The sequence below is a fragment of the Engystomops pustulosus genome, chromosome 4 (assembly GCF_040894005.1).
Source record: "Engystomops pustulosus chromosome 4, aEngPut4.maternal, whole genome shotgun sequence".
NCBI lineage: Eukaryota > Metazoa > Chordata > Amphibia > Anura > Leptodactylidae > Engystomops > Engystomops pustulosus.
This window is the reverse complement of record NC_092414.1, coordinates 165,848,178-165,867,204: the sequence shown is the minus strand read 5'-3', so window position 1 is coordinate 165,867,204 and position 19,027 is coordinate 165,848,178. Positions and strand designations below refer to the sequence as shown.

General features: G+C 37.9%; 1 protein-coding gene across 5 annotated transcripts in view; it reads left to right on the top strand.

The window, feature by feature from the left end:
- Nucleotides 1–19,027, top strand: part of CEMIP (cell migration inducing hyaluronidase 1) — an 89,473-nt gene that overhangs the window by 29,157 nt on the left and 41,289 nt on the right. Inside the window, exons 1-8 of one of the 5 annotated variants that reach the window (XM_072148469.1) lie at nucleotides 61–194; nucleotides 6,822–6,915; nucleotides 10,742–10,882; nucleotides 12,668–12,806; nucleotides 13,446–13,682; nucleotides 15,227–15,406; nucleotides 15,705–15,775; nucleotides 17,694–17,789. In XM_072148469.1, coding sequence (XP_072004570.1) covers nucleotides 192–194; nucleotides 6,822–6,915; nucleotides 10,742–10,882; nucleotides 12,668–12,806; nucleotides 13,446–13,682; nucleotides 15,227–15,406; nucleotides 15,705–15,775; nucleotides 17,694–17,789 — 961 coding nt within the window. In that variant the 5' untranslated portion in view covers nucleotides 61–191. The other 4 variants (XM_072148471.1, XM_072148472.1, XM_072148473.1 and 1 more) reach the window with 4 other exon arrangements.

The following is a 19,027-nucleotide window of genomic DNA, read 5'->3' as shown; positions in this document are numbered from 1 at the left end:
CAAGTCTCATGCCTGCACCTGCCTCTTGTAAATGGGTCAATCTGCCACTAGTTATTTAATAACTTATATCTGACTCTATGCGTGTCACGTGACAAAAATTCTGTGCACCTGCTTGTTTGGTAGGAGATGCTTGTTTTTCTTCCTTTGTAGCATTATGCATCAGAACTAAGAAGTTGGTAAAGGGCACATCTATGGTAAGTTCTGTCTATTTATTATAGTTTCAGGTGATTTCTTATGTCGTTGTACATAGATTTATAATGAGGGACATTTATCAGAAGTGTCTGAGAGCAGAACTGTTCTAGTTGCTCATGGCAACCAATCAGAGCTCAGCTTTCATTTTCCCAGAGCAGTTAATAAAATTAAGCTGAGCTCTGATTGGTTTTCATGGGCAACAAGAGCAGTTTTACCCCAGAGAGTTCTGATAAATTTCCCACTGATACATTTATTTTACAATTGCTCTGGTGAGGACTAACCAGTTAAAAAATGGCACTTTCATTGTCAATATGTGGCTCCCAATATAGGCCCACATGACTTACTATTCAACATGGGGAACAAAAATATTTTATTTAGAATTTGTAATGGACCTATGTTACTTATATGAGCCATTAAAGAGTCATACACACAATTGGGGGCTTGTCCCCCTTAATTTTTATGAGCTCATACACATGTATCGTCGCATGAGCAGTCCTCTCCGATGACCACAGGCCACAGACAAGGGACTACAGGCCAGTTGTTTGCAACCTGAGAGCACATAACATTCATGTGCAGGTAACTTAGGCTTTTTTTTAGGATTTTTTTTTTCCGAAATACAGAAAACAAAGGATTTTGCGTTGTTTCTATAAATGTGGTTCTGTTTCATTTACATAGGGGACTTGGTTACCCTATCCTCAATTAACGAACCATTGGGGTACCAGTAGTAGGACCCCTAGTAATCAGACATCTGTCCCTTAATGTTATTACACATGTTGAAAAAAGAACTCCACATGTAAGGAAGGGATACTTACAGGTAAATTCTTACATTCCTGCAATAATTCTGTGTTTTGGTAATATATACCACAATATCTTAAATTATCCCCAAGTACTTGCCATTATGCATTTAAAGTTGCTAGTATGGAAGGTCTTTGTCTTGGTTATAGTTCCTAATTAGCTTGCAGGTCTTAGCATAGAGTCGGTGCTTATCTATCAGGCCATTTGGCTTGTTCCCCCTATTGGCCTCTAGGCTGCTTGTCGTTGTTTGGGCTGTGTGCCGTTGTTTATCCTCTCTTTATTTCAGGAAGGTATTAGTTGTGTAGAGTCTTTTGCATTCTTCTATGGGATTAGTTCTCTGGCTGTTCTGTGCATGTCTCTGCAGATTTTTGCCAAATTCTAATAATAAGTCAGCATTACATGTGTTTGATATCATGTTTCATCCTGTGGTTAATCTACATATTTAAGGTATTCACTCAGCATGACAGACTTTAATGCAGCAAAGTGCTTATAGGATGTATGGTATCATGAGCTTGGCAGCTTACATACCAGCATCACCAATGGAGTCATGCTAAGGATAAGGCAGGACACAAGAGAAGTTTGTCTCAAATCATAGGCTATGACAGTAATTACAGACAGGGGAGAGCCGACTGCTAAACAACATATTTTCTACCACAGTCCTATGATTAGACCTGGTGGCACTGGCAAGGATGGCGCACGCTCAGAGATGGGTGTTATCTTGACTAAGAACTTATAAAAGTCTTGAGCATGAACTTTTTTGGAGCACAAAGCACTTTATCCTTCCAGTCCGTAAGACCATCATGATCGCTGCCTAACCTGTGCCAGTTTGGCCTTGCTTGGCATTTTCTGCAGATCCATGTAATACAGAACACAGCGCCCAGGTATGTGATTGTATATAGTGTACTGCCCTGTGTTTTCTCACTTGTCTTTTCAATATATACAGAAATCATCCAGATTGTTTATGTTATTACATTCCTGCTGTTTATTGGACCTTGCCAATGCCAGATTATAGCTCCAGGTTTTATGTTGATTTGATTAATGTATTTCTCTTTCAAAGAACAATAACTTGATGGTTCAGCTCCGTCTGGTAAACATGGGCTTTACTTTAACGGGAGTGACACTGCTGAGGACACGTGTGTCTGACATCTAGTAAAGAGGGGGTCATTTATCATCATAGGAAAGTTTCAAAGTCAGCTTGCTGTTATAAGCAATGTGTCTTCTTCGTTTTCTTATTATTTTGTTGCTATATACTTATCAGTTTTGTAAAGCGAGCAAAGTTTAAGGCAGATTTATAATTGAATTTATACCAGCTTGGTACTTTTGGGTTTCCAATTTATAATCGATGTGAGGAATAAACCTATAAAATGTTATTTTACAATTATTAAAAAAAAACCTATGTTGATTGGCTGTTATGTCCTAGGACATCTCTGTTATACCTTACCTTAGTCAAGACATATTGGGGCCGATTTTTTGAGCTGTCTGAAAGTCAGAATATTCCTAGTTGGCCATGGCAATCAATCACAGCTCCCCTTTAAAATATTCATGAGCACTGGTAAAATGAAAGCTGAGCTGTAATTGGTTGCCATGGGCAACTAGGAATATTTTAGGCTTTCAGACAGCTTGATAAATCTGCCCCATTGGCTTACACGTAAAGGGGAAATGCTGGCCCACAGGTTAGGGGAGACATGTTTTTAAATTTTTATTGCTGAGAATGAAGGTTCTAGAATTCTCTCTATGAATAGAACATGTGTATATTTTTGTATTTTGTATACTTTTGGACAAAACTTACTAGTTTGGCTATTAACGTACATCACATCACTAGGCTTCTTGAAAGTCAGACATTGATGTAAATAGAGCTTCCTTATTTAAGTCAAAGTTTTCCTTTTCCCTTCATGAAAACAATGCTTGCATATCTCTAGAGAAGACATGCTCATTGCTTATTCACTTTTATGGGACTGATTTTGCATCACGTACTTAACTGCTACTGTAAATTGCAGTATATTATCTGCCAGCATGTTCATGCTGTGATTATAATTTAATGTTTATATATAGACAAGCTATAGACACATATTGCAGTGCTTATCTTTATTTTTTTCAAACTTACATTTTATTATAATTTTCTGAAAATACAAACAGAAGAAAAAACTATTCAAAGTATTCTAGAGGAGCAATAATACATGGTATTGGTTGACAGTTGTAGATGGTCACACAGGACTCGTGGAGAAAGACTGCACATCATATAGTATTAAAATAAACAGTCCAAATTCTTGAATCCTGGGTGAGGACGAGAATTAAAGACATTAGTATTTGTCAGGATCCAATTTGCAATAAAAAAAACATTTAAAAATAGAGACCGTCATTTCTATACCCAGAATTACCCATATATACAAAGCTGGGAAAAGGAGGGGCGAGGAACCCAGGGGTCCAAGGTCTAACCTTGTACTTAGGAGAGAAGAACTAGAGAAAGAGAATAATTGTCCACTCACCCACTCACTCCTGTAATGACCCTAGCATTCCTTATGGCAAATAGGCGCATGCAGCCCAAATCCTCAGCAAACAGACAAAATCAGAAAATTCGTACAAAGGCTTCCGGCACTCACAAAAATCTTTGGAGATCCAAAAATTCAAAATCCTTTATTGGCTTTCACATGGTAAAACATCAACAGGATACACAAAGCAGATTGACGTGTTTTGACGCAACAGTGTATTACACATGGCGTCTTAGGAGGGTTGAACTAGTGCATCACTCAATAGGTCCCAAGGAAACCAGACTGCATTAAACCAGTTCATTCGGTTGTGTATGGTGGCTGCAACATATTCCATAGAACGCATATCTTTAAACTGGGTCAAGAGGTCTGAAGAGGAGGGAGGTGCATCCATCTTCCAGAACAATGTTGAGCATTTTGAGCAAAAGCTTCAAAATGTTTAATTTTTTAATCTACAGCAAATCTGAGAAAAAAACGTCAACAACTTGCCACCAAATCCATATCATTTTGTTCTTCAGGTACTGTTAAACTCTTTTTTCACAACTAGTTTGCAGTCAAGTTGCTGTTTGGGCACAGACTCTTACTTTCATGATTTCAGAAGACAATGTCAGGTCTTGTTCTAGGTATGTTAGGCTAGTTAATCATTAGCCTCCTTATCTGTCTGAATTGGATGGACCTCAGAAAGCTTTCAGATATACTGCTCACTACAAGAGAAAGCGCAGAAAAATCCACAGGGAAGGTACTTGACTATTGAAGTATTACAAAGTTTACTATTGTCACATGCTCTATTCATGTCTGCATTTAAAAGTATTATCTCCAAAGGTTTAGTTAGCAAAATCCCATGCTATATATGAATAACACAGATGAATGATAAATAGCAGGCCCTGCAATGTTGCTGAATTATATGCAAAGGAATGCTATTAATGGAGCTATTATACTAAGCCTGTGAGACACACCATATGTTATTATCATTGACCCCAGCACAAAAATGTACATGAGGAATCCAAATACTACTGTGTGAGGTGAAATGATGACACAGGTCACATTCAGATGTGTCCAGGGGCACGTGGGAATAACTAGAGACCTATTCATAACATTGACAGTGCTGCTAAATCTAGATGTTTTCTTGCATAATCGGCTTGATGTTCAAGTGTTTTCAATTACTTGGAGCAAAATAAAAGTGTTAGCTTTATGTATGACAGGCTATACATTTCTCAACCGCTGTCATTGAAGCAACTCCCTAACATTTATTAAAGGGTCCCCTGAGGCTTTTTTGAGAACAGTCCACTTGACTTTCATACCGGGTATAGACTTGAATGCTGAAAAGTATCCTTAAGTTGCTTGAACTTCAATACTAAATAGTCAAGTTTGGGCTACTCACCCGTAGTAACCTGTCTCAAACACACCCTGTATCTTGTGCTGCCCTCAAAGTCTCAGAAGGAGCAAATACTCTGCTCCATTGTGCTGGTATGCAGCCCTTCTGATGAGACTCTGCAAATCTACAGCTGGAAGTAATTTGACAGCTTAGGTCTTGCCAGGAATCCGAATATATATCCAGGGGTTGCTGCCAGGCGTCTTTCCAAGGCGGACTGCTTAAAGCATCCTATCCATGAGGGAATACACAGATGGATTTAGTAAATGCTTTAGCAGGACTCATCCAGTTATATCCTGACCCAGCTGGCATAATTGTTTGCTAACCTGGTGATATGTACTTTGTGATATGAAAGTATTACTTACTATTGGACTGCAGAAAGATTGAGTGCTGGGTTTAATCCATGGAGAATATTATTACTGGTCTACAGAAGTACTTTGCTGCATTGGATTATGTGACCAAAGCAAAGTATAACTGGAAACCAGAACAGTCAACATTCCTGAAAGTGTAAATTTAGCAAACAGATTTCCAGCTAAGAGAAACTTGCAGAAATTGAAAAATAGTAATGTGGATACTGTAAAGGGGAAGCCATAGAATTTCTGTGTGATATATGTGTAGCGGAAAGTACACTCAGCTATATAGAAAGTTATCCTTAGGTTTATGATAAACTCTTCACAGTAAATGCTTAGTTAAAATACCTGATGTCCTCCATCTTTATCAGAATAGTCTATTCACAATGGAACAGATCAAAAGCGTCTTAGAGGCGGTGCAGAGTTAGCCTAGATAGTCTAGACATGCTGCAACAGATGTGGCTGAAACCGGATTATAAACCTGGCATAGCACAAGACGTTTGCACCTCCTATTGGCTTTGTTTATCCCAGAATAGTGGGCCAAAATTCAGGTGCATTTGCATTATTTTTGGTGCAGGGACTTCCACCCACATAGCCACACCTATTTTTGGAAACCACACCCCAAGAGTCTAAAAACTGTCTAGAATAGTCTCAAAGTGCAGTTGAAGTCTTACAAAATGAAAAGATTGGGAATAAGAGGAGCTGCACCATTAAGATAAGACAGGTATTTCAACTATGCAATTTGCAGGTATTGTTTGCCGCAGAATAATGTAGAATATTTATTCCAAATTTGGCCACTTCATTTGTGCAGAATTGTAACTCATATGGTAATCGGCTGTTCTACCATGATTTATAGATTCATTGCAGAAAGTTCAGTGTTTTTCCCATTCATATGGGCTTGGCTTGGAGGATTTAATGTGCTTTCATACTCAACAGGGGCATTCACATCTTTACAACTGATATTCAGTCGCAGATATTATTGAAATTCATTTCCCATAAATGCTCTAACAATAGTTGATTTGTGCACAGGTGCAATGGCTCCTGGAGATTTTGTAGCCCTATTTACCACACAGGAGAGAATATAGGATTTAACAGTATGTAGTTACCATAAAAGGGTAGACCTTACTTTTGGACTGTTCACACTGCCAGGATTGGTGTTATCTTCTGAAATCATGGAAGTAAGAGTCTGCGCCTAGAATAGATGTGGAGAAGGGTTTAACAATACCTGCACCTGTGCCAATCTAAAACTGTCCTAATCTCTGTCTGTGTGATGTCGACTGACCAGGAGCAGCTCTGCCTCTGACTACAGCAGGCAAAGAACATCTCCTACATCTAGTGTTATCTTGTTGTGTCAGTCACTACAAGGCCTGTTGACATCTGTGTGATCAGCATGACAGGATGGGTGGAAGCTGGAGGTTTAGTGCACTTGGCAGGGGGCTGTGCAAGTCATCCGATGAAGGCGGCATTAGAAAACGCAAGCATAGGCTGGCCAACATACATAGCTGGATGTCTATAAAATGTGTACACTATAAACTCGCACAAGCCAGAGCCTTAAGTAATATGAAAGCTCATTGCTACTCACTTGAACAAGCACACATTTAAATTAAAATGTCTTGTGTTTTGTAGGAAATCATAACTCCAAGGACCATGAGTGTGAACAGTCTTGGAATAGGTTTGCCTTTACTATTACTTGCAGCAACATTTACTTCTGGGGCTTCCGGTAAGTTTAAAATTTAATTAAACTACAATAATAACAGGTCCAGGTTCTGTAGATGCTACACCTTCTCTGTATCAGAATCTAGCTGCAAATATACAGGCAATCCACATGTCTTAGTTAAAGCTAACCTGTCCTCAGGAATGTTATTTTAAGCATTTAAAAATGCCTTTGTCTGCAGTCTGAATAATTTCAGTACTTATATAAAACTAATATAAAACTTTATTTCACATTACCTTGGGGAGGTGAGTCAGCTGCAGCAGCCAGTGTGCCTTTATTTTAGTATCCTCATGCATTTTTCCACTAGTTCACACTATCCAAATTCCCTACCTGCACATGACAGGGGAGGGGAGGGAGCTGGATGAGTGTGGAGGAGAGGAGACTGAGACACAGGCACACAGCGGTCTGTCCTTCCCCAGGACTCCCCACCTGCTCTTGACAGGGAGTTAATGTGATATAAAGTTTTATAAAGTCCTGAAGTAAATCAGAATGCTAACAAGGGGATTTTTAAAATCACAATAACATAGGGTATTGAAACCTGTCACTAGTGACACATTCACTTTAAAGTTGTACCGAGTTATATTAGTTGCCCTATTCACAGTATAGGGGATAACAATCCGATTCAAGGAGGGGCAACAGCCTGGACCCCTACCGATCATCAGAAAATGGTCCCATTTTTATCAAGTGATAGAGCAGCAGGTTGAGCATGCACCCTTGTACTATAATCAATGATGAGGAATTGCCAGAAGTTGCTGAGCTGTGCTGCGTCCAGGAGGATCTACAGCACTCCCATTCACTGTGTATGATAGTGCTAGAGGATTTCGAGCTCTGTGTTTGGAAACTTCGAGTGCTCCCATGATATTTAAAAAGAGTTATAGGAATTAGTGAGAACAGGACCCTATCTCGTAATTGGTGGAGGTCAAAGAGTATCCTTTTAATGTCCCCTTGTTGGCTTGTACAACAATTAGAGAAGGGGCCTTTTGCATTACTCACATATCTGCATGACAAGTCTGTATTTGAACATACATAGCATTCTGCATGACCATACCATACTGATCTCCAGTTTTATATAAAGGTACAGGGATTTTTTCTTACTAAATGTGTCAAAATATGTATTTATGTTATAATTATGTGGTACACCTCTTTATTGCATGATTCTTCTCTAGGAGCTTTGATTCTCATTGAGGCATTACATGATGGCATACAACTGCTTTGTAATATGGATCCATAGAGCTCCATTCACAAAATATTGCTGTGTGCATTACAGTTATATTTACATTAAAGATAAGTTCACTTTATATGCCACGAAAGCTCCTGGTGTATAAGCTAAAGTTATCTATAGACATTGTGTTTGCCTCTTTCTGCACAGTACATGTCACATCCAGTGGGAAACACTGGATGGAAATATATTGCATCAGGCTTCCTCCTGCTGAGGGACTTATATGCTCAGCGGAGACCATAATAACTTATGGTGGATGGATGTAACACTATTGCATCCATTCCTGGCCTCCACTGAGTGTACGCTAGGGGAGAACCCCAGTGATAAGGATCCGTGGTTAGGATACTTCAGGAATCCACCAGATGTTTTGAAGGGCAAAAACATGATGTGAATGTAGTGAAGTCCACAATATAATGAAAATCATTCCAAAAACACTAACCTGGGAAGAAATAGATGGCTTCAATAATATGCATGTAATGTCAGGAAACTAAAATATGTGTAAAATTACATTTTTAATATACACGCACATTTAACACATATCTGTCCAACAGCCAGAGGATACAATGAATAGTGTTATAGTGAGTCATTTCTAGATGATTTAGCATATTTTCTAATGTTAAAGATCAGGTTATCCCTTTTACTATATATAATAATAATAATAATAATATATTATAATTATATATATATATATATATATATATATATATATATATATATGTATATATATATGTGTATATATATATATATATATGTGTATATATATATATATATATATATATATATATTACAATATAGTATTGTTATTACAATACTAAATACTGTGCAGTTTTAATTCATCAGCAGTTGTACCTTAGCAATTCACTAGAAAAGCCAAAGAATAAGGGACACTTGGAAATGCTACATTTTCCTGCTGTGGAAATTGAGCTGTAACCAATATGTTGTATTAAGTGTTAGATCTTTATTGGATGCGTTGAAATATCATCACTTTTTATTTGTCTTGGCCTTGGTCACAGAGAGCACATTCCATGTCCGCCATTGAACTGTACAGACATTTAGCAACTTGTCTTCTCTGAGAAAAATGCTTTATACCATACACTTAAATACAGATTGACATTGTGTCTGCAGTTATGTCTGTGAAACTTTGACCAAAATAAAGCGTTTGCAGCCATTGCTTAATGTGACGACTCGGTAGCTGCATCCATTGTGAGACTTTCTAGACTGTGTTGCACAAAAATATGGGAAGGATTGGGGACAGACCAAGTCGTCTGGACAGAATATTGTAAAATACACAGGCCACATGTAATTCATTGGTGAGAATCGTGATTAAAGGTCTATTGCTCCACAGTCATGAAACTTGCCAACTTGGTTGTTTCAGAAAAAAAAAACCTGGATTGCACATCCTCATATTCAATGATCTACTGCTTCGAGGCTGCATTAATAATTGTTTTTCTTAATGTTGGTATCATTTTACTATAGTACCTACTTTTATATGGTCCTTTACAGTAAGAGAAGTAATACAAATGAGATGAGAAAATAAAAGAACTGATTTACTGTATCTTTCCTCTCCACACTCTTTCCATGACACTTTGGCACATTTTCCTAACCCTCCTATTTGCCACCAGTGGATTCCTTTTGAAACCTACACAGGTTTTTGCCAGCAGCTAGTAAAGGGGATGGCAACCACCAGAAGTGATATCCAATAAGACCAGGAATAGCAGGGGAATGGAATATACTTGTGGGATGCAGCAGACTCCCCTGAGCCACTTGTAAAAAAATGACTGATTTGGTGAACCCGGAAGAAGCTTTGATGTCAAACCACAAATGTCCATAGGACGCCAATGATGTATAAGCCATGGCAGAGCATAGAGCAATAGACATTTCTACATAACTTTGCTTAGGGCTCCAGGAATTCCAAATCCGCACTTGCATTTTACGGTCTTACAAGTTAATTTTCTTGTACCTAGAATGAGATGGTCTCCTTTAAAACTTAGGCATATCTCTGGCCCAACAAGTGGAAAATCTCAAATCACTGGAGTAGATTGACTATCATTTATGTTACTTTGCTTTAAGTTATGGGGTCCATGTCCCCCATGCAAAACGTTTCCCTCTTTTCATGTGAATGGCATTCAAAATATAAGAATTCTTTTGCTCAAAAACCCAAGTCTTTATGAAAAATTGTTCTTGTTCTTTACTTCCCTACATAGTGTAACTTGGCATCAAAATAGCATATTAGCAAATTCTCTCAATACAATCAAAATATATAATAACTTATAAATATACTTCTAATATGGTTATATGTTAAGTACTAACTTCACTGTAGCTGTGGTTTGTAGAATAAGGATTTTAGCACTTGGACGATACTTAATGTTTATATTGGTTCCATCAAAGATGTTACATAGTTAACCTTGTTGTCATTTTTGGCTACTGTATGATTAGGATGATTCATGTTCTTTTACAAGAAAGTAAATTATTTTCTCCAGTTATAAAGACATATGGAAACATGCGCAAATACTTAGAAGTGTCAGAATTTATGATATAATGTATTACATTATGTGTTTGTACATAAAATTATGATTTAGATTGTAATGCTTGTTTTATTTAATTTATTACAAGGTATTTGTCCGCATGAAGACCCTGACTTACAACCCTGGAGCCCAGAACAAAGCCAAGAGAATCGTGTGACTATTGATGGAGGCAAAAAGTTCCTTCTGACGTCTTCTGTAACTGTACACTCCATACATATTACCAGTGGGGGTAAGCCAAATATGTCTGCTAATCTATGTGATAGACAAACACATCCCAAAAGGCACAAATTTCCACAGAAAATGTTGCTTTTTACTTTATTTATTTATATTAACAAATCAAATTGTTGATCAGTTGGACTGTAATATTTGGCAATGGGTAAACTCATAAGTGCAGTACCCAAATGTTGAACCAAATCAGAATCAGCTGCACACACAGGGTTAGACTACAATATTCAGCAAGTGTAAACTTTTATGTAGTTAGATAAATGTGTAGATATTATGCACTAATAAGTGATGGCGATCATTCAGGGACTGAGTGCCCAAAACCCACCTACTTGTTGCAAAGTGGAAGCATGGCAATACAGAGGTTTTAATTTGGAAAAACAACATCTTTTGTCTTTAAAAAGGAATACATAGCAGAGCTTTCAATTACAGGCAGTCCCCTAGTCTTTAACTAGGGGTTGTCTGTAAGTCGGGTGTCCATAAGTAGGGGACCGCCTGTATACCTTCATCACAGACCTCCCCGGCAGCCCAGTATGCATCACCATAAACTAGCACTGAGGGCGGGACGTCCTGGGCTGTTTGTGACTGCAAGATGGTCCCTCAATACTAGTCTGGTGAACTCAGCTAGAGTTGTTTCCATAACAGGATTTGGAATTTGGGAATTTGGAATCACTGCATTAGCTCAAACAATTGATAGACTAGACTGTCAAGGCTTCATATGAACTGATGATAGTAGTTTTTTTTTTGTTAGATTTCATTTGAAACCATCGGAAAAAAATCCTAGCATGTTTCATGGGATTCAATATTACAGACACAGAACGGATTATATAATAAAAGTAAACTCTAAATCTACCATAATACAAATACACATTATATATAAAGATCCTCCAACAATTCAACAGCACTTTACATTTTTAAATGTATATGAAAAAAGCACAAAACTGAAAATCTAATAATTCAGACAATGAGGGCTTACATTCTGTGAGGTAAAATGCTTGTTTGGTTTAATGGTCCAACCAGCAAGTCATATGGACAGTTATGATGGGATGTGGGTAATAGATTAGGGAATGGGATAGTCCTACCATAAAGATTTGATTTACCATATATACTCGAGTATAATGTGCTGAAAACCTAAACTTGGCTTATACAGGCGGTCCCCTAGTTAAGAACACCCGATTTACATACGACCCCTAGTTACAAACGGACCTCTGGATGTTGGTAATTTACTGTACTTTAGCCCTAGGCTACAATAATCAGCTGTAACAGTTATCAAAGGTGTCTGCAATGAAGATTTATTGTTAATCCGGGTTCTTATAAAAATCCAACAATTTTAAAATCCAATTGTCACAGAGACCAAAAAAATTAGGCTCAGGCTACAATAGTAAAATATACAGTTCCGACTTGCATACAAATTCAACTTAAGAACAAACCTACAGAACCTATCTTGTAAGTAACCCGGGGACTGCCTGTACTCGAGTAAAAAAAATATAGGTTTTACCAGGTTTTTGTGGTAAAATTAGGGGCCTCGGCTTATACTTGGGTCGGCTTATACTCGAGTATATACGGTATTTCATTCATAAAAAAATCATATACTGAATTCCAGAGAACTGAGGCAGCAGTAGATAAGTCTTGTTGATGGAAAGATAGTGTAATTTGATTGGAAGACTGAATGAAGGAAAGACCAGTTAATGAGTCAAAAGGAGGAGTCATAACACAGCACTGACATAGTACTAGTTCTGTACTGGCTGTGTCTATACAAGTCAGCGTTTTAAAACTGTGTTTTGTTTTGCAGGAAAGCTTGTCATTAAACCTAGCAATATTTCCATCGTACTCCGGACAAGATATATACGGATTGACAATGGGGCAGAGCTACACATCGGGAGTGAAGACTGTCCATTCCATGGGCATCTTACCATCATCCTTTATGGAAGGTAAACTGGTTAGCAGCTGTGGGTTATTGTATTGACTACATGAGGATCATGTAAGCACGGCATAGCTTCATTTTCTTTGGAACAAGTTAATATTTGTGGTTAGCATTGCAGTTTGGATGTTGAAATATAAACAGAGGGGGAGACAATGAAAGAAAAGGTTAGAAAATCAGGGTTATGGCAAGAGAACACCATTATGTGAGTCACAGATCACAGTGCGATGCGAATAAACTGATTCTCAGTATGCATTTCATAAGGCCTAAGATTTACCATCTTGAAATGAGTGAGAATCTGGAAATGGTGTTTGGAACAAATATTAATTTTATCAAGAACATATTTCTATTTCCAGCAATACATGACCTGTCCCAACTGTCAAAGGAACAAAATATTATCTTTATTAGATTAATTATTTAATAATGTTCTAAAATCAATATATGTTTGCTAACAGTTGTTAGCAGCAAACACTTTACTGTGCCTTCCAGCTTCTCATATTTCCTACAATTTCAACAATTTCTCCTATTAACTTTTTAAAAAATAAATACTTAGAGCAGTGGTTTTTGAGTTTTGTTTTATTCCCCACAGTGTGCATTTTCCAATGACTGATGTGTTTACCGATGGCTGATGATTCTTTCCTTATTGCAGGTCCGATGATGACGAACTTCCCCATGATTACTTTGGGCATAAGTATATTGGTGTGGGCAAAGGAGGAACTCTTGAAATACATGGAGAGAAGAAGATGTCATGGACATTCCTGAGCAAAACCCTACACCCTGGTGGCATGAGTGAAGGGGGCTACTTCTTTCAGAAGAGTTGGGGGCACCGTGGGATCATTGTTCATGCTATTGACCCCAAAACAGGAGAAGTGATTCATGCAGATAGGTACATTTATTTTTTGTTTTTTTTAAGTAGTCGGAGTAAACTCTTGCACATCTTCAGACTATCTAGTTCAACTTTACATCATCTATATGTTAGCTATGCTCTTGCACAACAGTGCCAAAATTATGGTACTTTTTGGCATCAGCTTAATGTTGCATCTAAATACAATTGCAGCGATTTAATGGACCCTCTTCGGCCAATTAGTTAGTTGCTACCCTGTACCATAGAAAGTCTCTTCCTCTATGTCACACGTGCCTTCCTGTGGTCCAAGGAGGTTACTTGTTGGCCAAAGTGGGTCCCATAACCCATGTTCCGAAGACCAGAAGTAAAGGGAGTGATGTGGTAACTTGGAACAGGGTTAGTGTGCTTTCTTTTTTTGCCACTTCAACCCTTGGATCCACAGTTTTCTAGAATTCCTAAAAAAAACCCTTTAAGTCATGTTTCTATCCTTCCTAGCCATAGTCTTTTCCAAACCACGTGTCTTCAAACAATAAATGTGGTTTCAGGAATGTATGCCAACAATTGACTTCTAGTGGATTTTAGTAAATCAGCCCAATTGGGTTCAGCTCAGGTTGTGGATATGCTTACTGAGTGCAGCACATTTTAATTTAAAGTCAAAATATCAATTTAAAGTTCACCGTATCTGTATACATACACACTATAGATACTCACACACATACTGTACATTCAGACGATGGGAAACATATATGTGTCAGCATAAAACAGCATTATGCATTGAGCATCATCACTATGCAGCTATTGCCTGCTGTGCAGTTGAGTTGGCTATTGATTGGCTATTTATACTTTTTTTGGTTCCTACCCTTAGAAATTTTTTTTCCATAATTTTATTTATAAAAACCATGTCTAAAAAATAAATTAAACCTCCCCTTATTATAACAAAATAAAATTAAGGAAACATGATCGATATTGAATCAGAATTTACTTCAGAAAGCAGGTTATCCAACACTAATATTCCCCATGTAAAAAATGAACAGCTGACTTGACATGAAAACAAAAGGTCTTCAAATATGAAATTCCTTACAAAGAGACTTCACTGTACCACAGTAAATGCATTGGAAAAAATCTTCTCAGAAGTGACTGGCCTGCTGAAATTATTCCATAAGCGCATGGACAAATTATCCAAGAAGCCATAAAACATCCCAGAATAACAGCCAAATAACGGTAGATTTCTCTAGTCTCACCTAAAGACTGGGCAAAGCTGGAAAATGCAACGGATCAAAAGTCAGAACAAAACGTATCTTACATGTTCTATAAACATGTAAGCATTAATGGTTCATATGGATGGACGGCATAGATTCCATTATGTGACGCATAAAATTATAGCCATCATGTTCACTATCAAACATTGAACTGGCTCTACTGGGATGATATAGAGACATGGCTGCCTGCTAACCAGAAAAACAGCGCTGCAACACAAATCATGAAACTGAAGTAGATTTATATTTAGAAAACATAGTATTTTCAGGTATTCTACACGTTATGCTGATGGCGTTAATAAAAAAACAGATTATTATCATCATTTACAGGTTCGATACTTACAAATCTAAAGACGAAAGCACTCGCCTGGCTCAATATATGAAATCAGTCCCAGACGGTACCATATTGTCAGTGGCTGTGAATGATGAAGGATCCCGACATTTGGATGATTCTGCTAAGAAAGTGATGACAAAACTGGGCAGTAGACACTTCCTCCACCTGGGTTTCCGGTACTTTTTTTTTTTTACATTAAATTCTCATATTTCAGTTTGCACAACCAAAACAAAGTTTATTAAATAACTAATCACATAGTAGTGAGTGTTACAGTTTATATTATCGTAGACTAGCTTTTACCCATCTTTATATGTTAGGATACCTTTAAGTGGTAGCATGTTACTTTATATAGTACACAAACAGCTTTTCTATGTGAGAGGTACAGAAGCCGGCTCAGTCCTCATCGGTACAAAGCCTCAGTATGTGACAAGACCTATTTCTGAATCTAAATACAGGATGTTCTATTCATTTCAGACACCCCTGGAGTTTTATCACTGTGAAAGGTGATCCATCCAGCTCCGTGGAAGACCACGTGGAATATCAAGGTACAGAACACTAACTTACTGGCATGAATATTTCCCAGGCTTGCCCATAAACTGTGTGTGTGTGGGTTTTTTTTAACATAGGAGACAGTACAGTACAAACTTGGTCCAAAATCTGTCCAGGATTTTCTTCTTTTTATAGCATAGAAGAACAGATGAAGTATAGAAACATATGATTTTTTGTAAAAACAGATTCAAAGTTTATGTTATGACTATACTTTATATTCTGCAGCTTTTACAAGTTATATCATATTAATTAGTAAATGTTGCCTATTTTATTAATACTATTGTACTAAGTAATTAAAAAAATATATTATACCTAATGATAAAAGAATATTCTGTAACTAGAACATGCCCCACATGTTACTTTTACATCACTTTTATGGGAGATTCTATCCTTTCCCATTCCTAAATGTGTTGCACAGCTCGCACTTTATACCCCTTCTCTGAAGAAGCATTACTACCTAAATAATATAGTGATCACCTCCTGCTAGAGTTGTAGGACCCAATAGCATCACTTTTTTAGTAAACAACCATGATTTGGGGCTTGCAATCCTTTAGCATTTTTTCCGGCACCGTTTGCCATGCAAAATGCATGAAACCACAGTACAGTTCTATTCAAGTGTGCAACACAACCATTGTCAAGGAGCCCCCTAATGTAGCAAAAACTTTGAAAGGGATGGGATGCTTAAAGGAAATCTACTGTAAAAATCAAGCATGATAAACCAGGGACACTTGACCTGATGCCTCATTAGGATCATTTTAAAAGTTGATTTTAGAAGGAAGGAGGCCATGAATAATAAATATAAGATGATTACCACAGTCACTGAGCCTAAATGTACGAGAAAGTGTCCTTGGTTTATCCATGCTTGATTTTGATGATAGATTTCCATTGAGCTCCTTATTTCTAAAAATCAGTGAGGATCAGTACTAGCTTTGATGGGGATGGTAATGATTTATTAAGGGCCAAAAAACTGAAAATAGAAATTCTGACTGCAGCCTATGGTCAGTTGCACATGAACATGTTCTGTCCTTGGAAATGGACCTGCATGCTGGTCCGATCCCATAGACCAAGCATAGTACAGTGAATGGGAGTCCTTGCTTAATAGTCATATATAAATGATACAAAGAGTCTGTGTCTACTGGCAAACAGGGACTGCGTGCATCATATTTCAAGAACCCCTGACCACTGTAATGTGATTCTTCAGATGGATCTGACCAGCATTGGGTCCATTTCCATTTCTGTACTAGTTGCCTAAACATTAGCATTTGATCCAAAAACTTGATCCTTGTGTTGTTCAAATTTACCAACCTAAACCCAATCTAAACAGCTAAAATTAACTCAACCTTTAGCCAACAATCAGAACAAATCAGCACCAAATTAGTCAGTGTTCAACATCCCTTAGCACAATATTGTGAACCTGTTACATCCCATAGGCAACCTGTTACTTTAAAACTGTAATCCAATTCACAGGCTGCAATAGAGCAGGAGGAGCTGAGCAGCATCGATAAAATAGGAGGGTTTGCAAGAAATCGGGAAAAGTTCTTGGAAATCAGGAAACCTTTGCAATGCTATTGTTATTACAGACAGTAATTAGTCAGGTCCGGAGTCTCTTGTGTAAGTTAATTGTTTTCTACATCCCTTTGTATTCTATAGGGTTAAAAAGTCACATTCATGGTGAAGAAAACTTTAATGACATGATGAGTAGTTTACAGTAACCACATCCTATAGTTAATTGCTACTCTCTGTTATGCATAGGTCTTTCTATATAAATAGAAATAATAACACAGGACCCGGAAAAATATGACATTTTGGACTAGGTTTTCCTGTCTTCTCCCTGCAGACTATGTATGATTTCATCTGTATACGTAGATACCTGTTTACTTAACTCGCTTCCCCCGCTATTTATATGTTTGACAGGAAGCAGAGGGTCCGCAGTGGCTCGTGCACATAAACTTTTCCAAGCAGAAAACGGTGAACACTTTAACGTTTCTTTGGCCAGCGAGTGGGTCCAGGGTAAGTGACAACATACCCAACATGTCACCGAGTGTTTAAGAACAACACCGGGCTTCCCTGCAGAAATGGCACGGCTCATTGATAGCGATCTGACATTTCTCTGTCTGGCAAGTCTGCTGCACATTTTATGTCAGTAAAAAACCACAATTTTCACATAAACTTCCCATATTTGCTGTTCTTCGTTTGCTATTGGCTCATTACTGTTGAGGTTAGAGCTGTCGTGTTTGGAACACATGGCTCATTTATTTGGGAACCCTTGGATATCTGCAGAAAGGCCGGGCAGTCATGCAGTTCTTCCAGACAGGACTGCATATGAAAAATGTATGAGCTTTTAGATGGCAGGCACAGGCCTCCCTTTTAACTCACTTGCTCTATTTGCTGATCTTGGCTCACTGAGATTTTGGCTTTAGCAGAGGACGACAACAGCACACGTAGTGTCCTAATTTCATTATGGCAGCGATTTACTGCACAACCTGAACATGTCACTTGCTATTTTTGATTGAAGGAAAAATAGGTGTTTTCCTTGGCACTGGAATTCCTTTTCTAATTAACATCCCTGAATAAGTGACTGAACATTATTCTGGATGTTTATAAAATCCATCTCCTTATACTACGCTACTGATTCTGGCACCAGTGTCTTGTGTCTTGCATGTAACCTGATAATGATACATAGACTTCAAAGACGTGTATAAACACGCTAACAGATGTATGTTTTCCATAAACTCATAAAATCTATTCTTAGGTACATTAACATTAGATTTTCACTTGTAGTATGGGTGCAAGGCTGGAGATATTGACATACCGTGAGTTTAGCTGCAGACGAACGTTTGTAGCCCGTGTAAACAGACCTGCTCAGATCCCACGGACTGAACACATCCATCAGCCTCAACCTAAGGCCGGCTACAGCCGCATGTGTTCTACCCATGGAAACCGACCTTTATGTTGGTCCAATCCCACAGACTAAACATTGCACAAGATGGGAGTCCTTGCTTCATATAGTGCCGTTGCAGCCTTTATTACAGGTCTTACTGTACCAGCGTTGCTGTTCGGGCTTCAGAAAGGTAAATTTGTAATTTGTGCTATAATTTACATATGTTACTCCAAAATATCCTGCATTCCCTTCTACTAAAGCCTGTCCATTTTCTCGGTACTATTAAAAAAAGTTGCGAGACGATGAGAACCCCCGAAAAAAAAAAAATGTCAACAACCATTGTGCAGATGTAACATATATAATTGCA